Below are 4,125 nucleotides of genomic sequence, written 5' to 3'. Positions count from 1 at the left end.
AGTTTGTGTTATCAATAGGGTGTTTGTGCATTTGATTTCTCGGGTACAATTGAGTAGGGCTGTTAAAAAAAATTTAACAACCGAACTGAACCATTATGCACAAACAATTTTTTAACCGAATCATAACTGAAATCAAATCCAACTAAAACTTAATCTGAACCGAACTAAAACTGAAAATGAAAAATGCTTAAAACAAATTAATTATTTTTTAAAAAAATTGAAAAATAATTTAACGGTTCGGTTGTTTGATAAACAATTCGGTACGTTTTGAAATTTTGAAACCATATATCAAACCAATAATTTTGACCTGGCCGTATATCAAACCAATAATTTTGACCTAGTTTGAAATTGATTTTGTCTATAAAATTGATTCTAGATAAAACTACAATTTGTAGTTTAAATGTGATTTTTACACTGAAATTTATTATTAAAAAAAAAAACAGATGTCATCTCGCAGACATGTGAATCGGTGAGGGGTTTATTTCTGGAATGCCACATCATGCAATAATAGCCGCTCTCTATATGGCTTTGTAGTTTTATGTCCCTTTGTTATAATGAAGATGTTGGCACCTAACTCATCTCCAGGTACTCCTGGTTGAATTCTCGTCCACCAATATCTAGAATACGGTGATAGATCCAAGTTTGCATCAATATATACTAATTAGTAAACAATATTAGACCCCATTTAACCACGATCCTCTACAATATCAGGCACACACGTCTACAACATAAAATCTTGTTCGTAGTAGGTATTAAATCACAACAATATTCAAACTCATACGCCACTATAGCCTTTAAAAAATACAATACTCCCAGGCAGCAAATTTCAACAACATATTTTAGTATCATTTATTACCTTACTCATAACATTCAAAACAGATAATTATTCGAGACTGTATAGCCGCAGATGGTTCTTTGACTATATATTACATTTCATGAATTTAAAGTGAACTAATCCTGTCTCTAAGTATGAAAACGAAACCAACCATTCAGCAGCTAAACCATTATTCAATTCAAGAACAAGAAACCTTCTTCAAACTTTCAGGTACTTGATAGCAGTATGAACATCCTTATCACCTCGGCCACTGAAGTTAACCACAACCTTTGTTCCATTAGGAAGAGTTGGACATACTTTCTCAAGATAAGCCAAGGCATGTGATGTCTCAAGAGCTGGAATGATGCCTTCGAGTCGCGAAACTCTCTTAAAAGCTGCACGTAGAAATCACAAAGACTTAAATTCACGCAATTTTCATATTATACCAAATATTTTCACGTATATGTTTAATCATGTAAATTGTAAGCAACAAAGTCACGGCAGTCCTACCTTCCAATGCTTCATCATCAGTGATGCTATAATATTCAGCACGTCCCAAGTCTTTCAAAAAGCTATGTTCAGGTCCAACACCAGGGTAGTCCAACCTACAAAACAGTTTTTTTTTAACGAAAACAACACAATCAGAACAACCAGAATTCGAACTTTGTTCTATCAAGTAAATATAATCTAAGTAGACACAAGAAATGTGATATAAAATTATCGGTCCGAAGAATTACCCTGCACTAATAGAGTGAGGCTCAACAATTTGTCCATCAGCATCCTGCAGCAGATAGCTCATAGCTCCATGCAAAACCCCAATTTCTCCTTTCGTTAATGTAGCAGCATGCTTGCCACTGTCGAGGCCAAAGCCAGCAGCTTCCACACCAATTAGCCTAACATCAGTATCATCAACAAATTCATGGAAAAGTCCCATGGCATTTGAACCTCCACCGACGCATGCAATCAGAACATCTGGTTTCCCTCCCCATTTTTCCAATGCTTGCTTTCTGGTTTCCTTGCCGATTACAGCATGAAACTCTCTCACCATCATTGGATATGGATGCGGTCCAGCGACAGAACCCAAAATATAGTGAGTTGTTTCAACATTAGTTACCCAGTCTCTTATAGCTTCGGATGTAGCATCCTTAAGTGTAGCAGTTCCAGAGTGGACTGGTCTCACCTATATCACAGGATTCAACTATTAGATACATAAATGAATCGATCACCTTTTTTCAAATGAAGACCTGTTGAACTCAATAATCACTACACCCTGTTCAATGTCAGATAAAGATAGTTTCTCATGTGAGCAAATGTAATAAAACAATTTAAGCTTTTTTACAAATAAATCAATTAATGTTCGATAATAAAACTGCTATACCTCAGCACCAAGAAGACGCATTCTGAAGACATTCAGTGACTGCCTTTCCATATCCTGTGCACCCATATAAATAATGCATTCTAAACCAAATCGAGCACATACAGTAGCAGTTGCAACTCCATGCTGCCCAGCTCCGGTTTCAGCAATAATGCGTTTTTTGCCCAATTTCTTGGCAAGCAAAGCTTGAGCAACAGCATTGTTAATTTTATGGGCTCCGGTGTGGTTAAGATCTTCCCTCTTCAAATAAATTTGAGGACCTTCACCATTAGGCCTCTTGTAATGCTCCGTCAACCTTTCTGCAAAATAAAGAGGTGTCTCCCGACCAACATAGTCCTTTAGAATCCCAGCCAGTTCTTTCTGCAATTAAATATCAATTTCAGAAGATTTCCTTTATTTTTCTTTCCAATAAACTGTTTTGATTACTGCCTATGTTTGAGTGTGTGTGTTATAATATAGTAGATCAATTGAGCGTATGTTTGGTTTTGCGGTGAAAAAAATTAATTTTAAGTGAATAAATTCTGTTATAATATAGATCAAATTCTAGTTTCAAGTAGAATCAATTCATCAATTCTACTTTAAAAGAACCAAACACCTCAAAAAATCATTCCAAAATCAATTATACACCTCTATAATTGCTTTTGACTCTTCCAAAAGCTAAACCAAACATACACTTAGTCAGAAAGAGTTTTATTTTGTTGTTCTGTATGAAACAAAAAATGATCAACATTCAAATTATCATAAAACTTCAAACTTTACAACCATCAATAGGTCAAGAAACAGAAAGTGAGAAAAAAGTGAAGTTAACCTTTAATATTCTAAATCAAACTAACAGGGATGAGTGCAATCTTTAACCTCAGCTAAGTTTCTGGCTAATGACTATACCCAACTTTCATGGAAAACCAAAGACGAATCAATTGAGCAAACAAATTAGCATTCCAAACACATTTAAACTTTCACAAAAACGAAACAAAACAACCATTGCCCTCAGTGCCACATTTCAACAGTCAATTAGTGTGCAACACCGACCAACAAACAAAACTCATTATTAGCGAAAATTAGCAAAACCCCACATTGCAAAAGAAGCAAATCAGTACCCAAATCTAATAAAACAGTTTCACAGAATACAAAAACGTATCAATTCCCTTAAAAAAACCTTAAAAATTGAATTTTTTTTACAGAACCTGAAAATCTTCATCAGCAGCAAGTGCATAGAACGAAGCTTCAAGCTCAGTAAGAGCATGCATAAGAGTTTCAGGAACATATTTCCCACCATACTTCCCAAACCTCCCAAACGAATCGGGTCTTAGAGGAACAACCGACCCATTTTCAACCTTGTTCTGATCCTGCAATGGGAGAACAGAGGAAGCATCTCTAGTGACAGAACAAGAGATTTTTGAAGGTAAAGATGCAGACTTTAAGCTAATTGAATGAAAATTGGAAGATGGGTAGTTTTGTTCTTTGGAAATTGGAAGTAACATTGATGAATTGAGAGTTGAAATGGATGAAGCCATGCTAGGTTAGGTTTTTCTTTCTTCTTTGTTAATTGGATTGAAATTGATGTTGTTGTTGTTGAAGGTTTATGGAATTTATATGGATTTTTGAGATATGGGAATTTTGTCTATATGCTCAAAAAATTGAATGTTGAAGAAAAATATTTTACTTTTTATGGTACTATGAATATTTGAAATTTGAATATAGTTTTGATTCATTGTAATATGACAAATAAAACATTTTGGGATATTATAAATTATTTTTCAAAAATTTATTTCTTTTTAAAGAATTAATTTTAGAGGAGGAGATTGTAACAAGTGACCATGTTCATGTTCAAGATACATAAGATTTTATGGTTCACAGAATATTCACAAAATTGGTTATCTTTATTTTCTAAAATACTAGAAAGACTAAAAATTAATTATGATATTGACCTTCATAA

General features: G+C 34.0%; 1 protein-coding gene across 1 annotated transcript; it reads right to left on the bottom strand.

The window, feature by feature from the left end:
• Positions 1-824: 824 nt before the first annotated feature.
• On the bottom strand, positions 825-3,862 carry LOC131662439 (tryptophan synthase beta chain 1-like). Its single transcript, XM_058932219.1, has 5 exons — positions 3,374-3,862; positions 2,193-2,549; positions 1,552-1,994; positions 1,325-1,419; positions 825-1,209 (listed from the first exon to the last, which is right to left on the bottom strand). Exons 1-5 carry the CDS (start codon positions 3,701-3,703, stop codon positions 1,034-1,036), a joined length of 1,401 nt encoding a protein of 466 aa, XP_058788202.1. The 5' UTR covers positions 3,704-3,862; the 3' UTR covers positions 825-1,033.
• Between the last annotated feature and the right edge of the window lie 263 nt (positions 3,863-4,125).

This window comes from Vicia villosa, linkage group LG3, assembly GCF_029867415.1.
Source record: "Vicia villosa cultivar HV-30 ecotype Madison, WI linkage group LG3, Vvil1.0, whole genome shotgun sequence".
Lineage (NCBI taxonomy): Eukaryota > Viridiplantae > Streptophyta > Magnoliopsida > Fabales > Fabaceae > Vicia > Vicia villosa.
Note: the sequence above shows the minus strand (reverse complement) of the source record. Positions and strands in the feature narration are given on the sequence as shown.

Bases quoted from the DNA above. Each gene is read 5' to 3' on its own strand.
- LOC131662439 (XM_058932219.1), bottom strand. From the start codon at position 3,703: ATGGCTTCATCCATTTCAACTCTCAATTCATCAATGTTACTTCCAATT. The intron at 1,995-2,192 runs GTATAGCAGTTT...CCTGTGATATAG, and splicing joins TGCGTCTTCTTGGTGCTGAG to GTGAGACCAGTCCACTCTGG. The intron at 1,420-1,551 runs GTAATTCTTCGG...ACTGTTTTGTAG, and splicing joins CCTCACTCTATTAGTGCAGG to GTTGGACTACCCTGGTGTTG.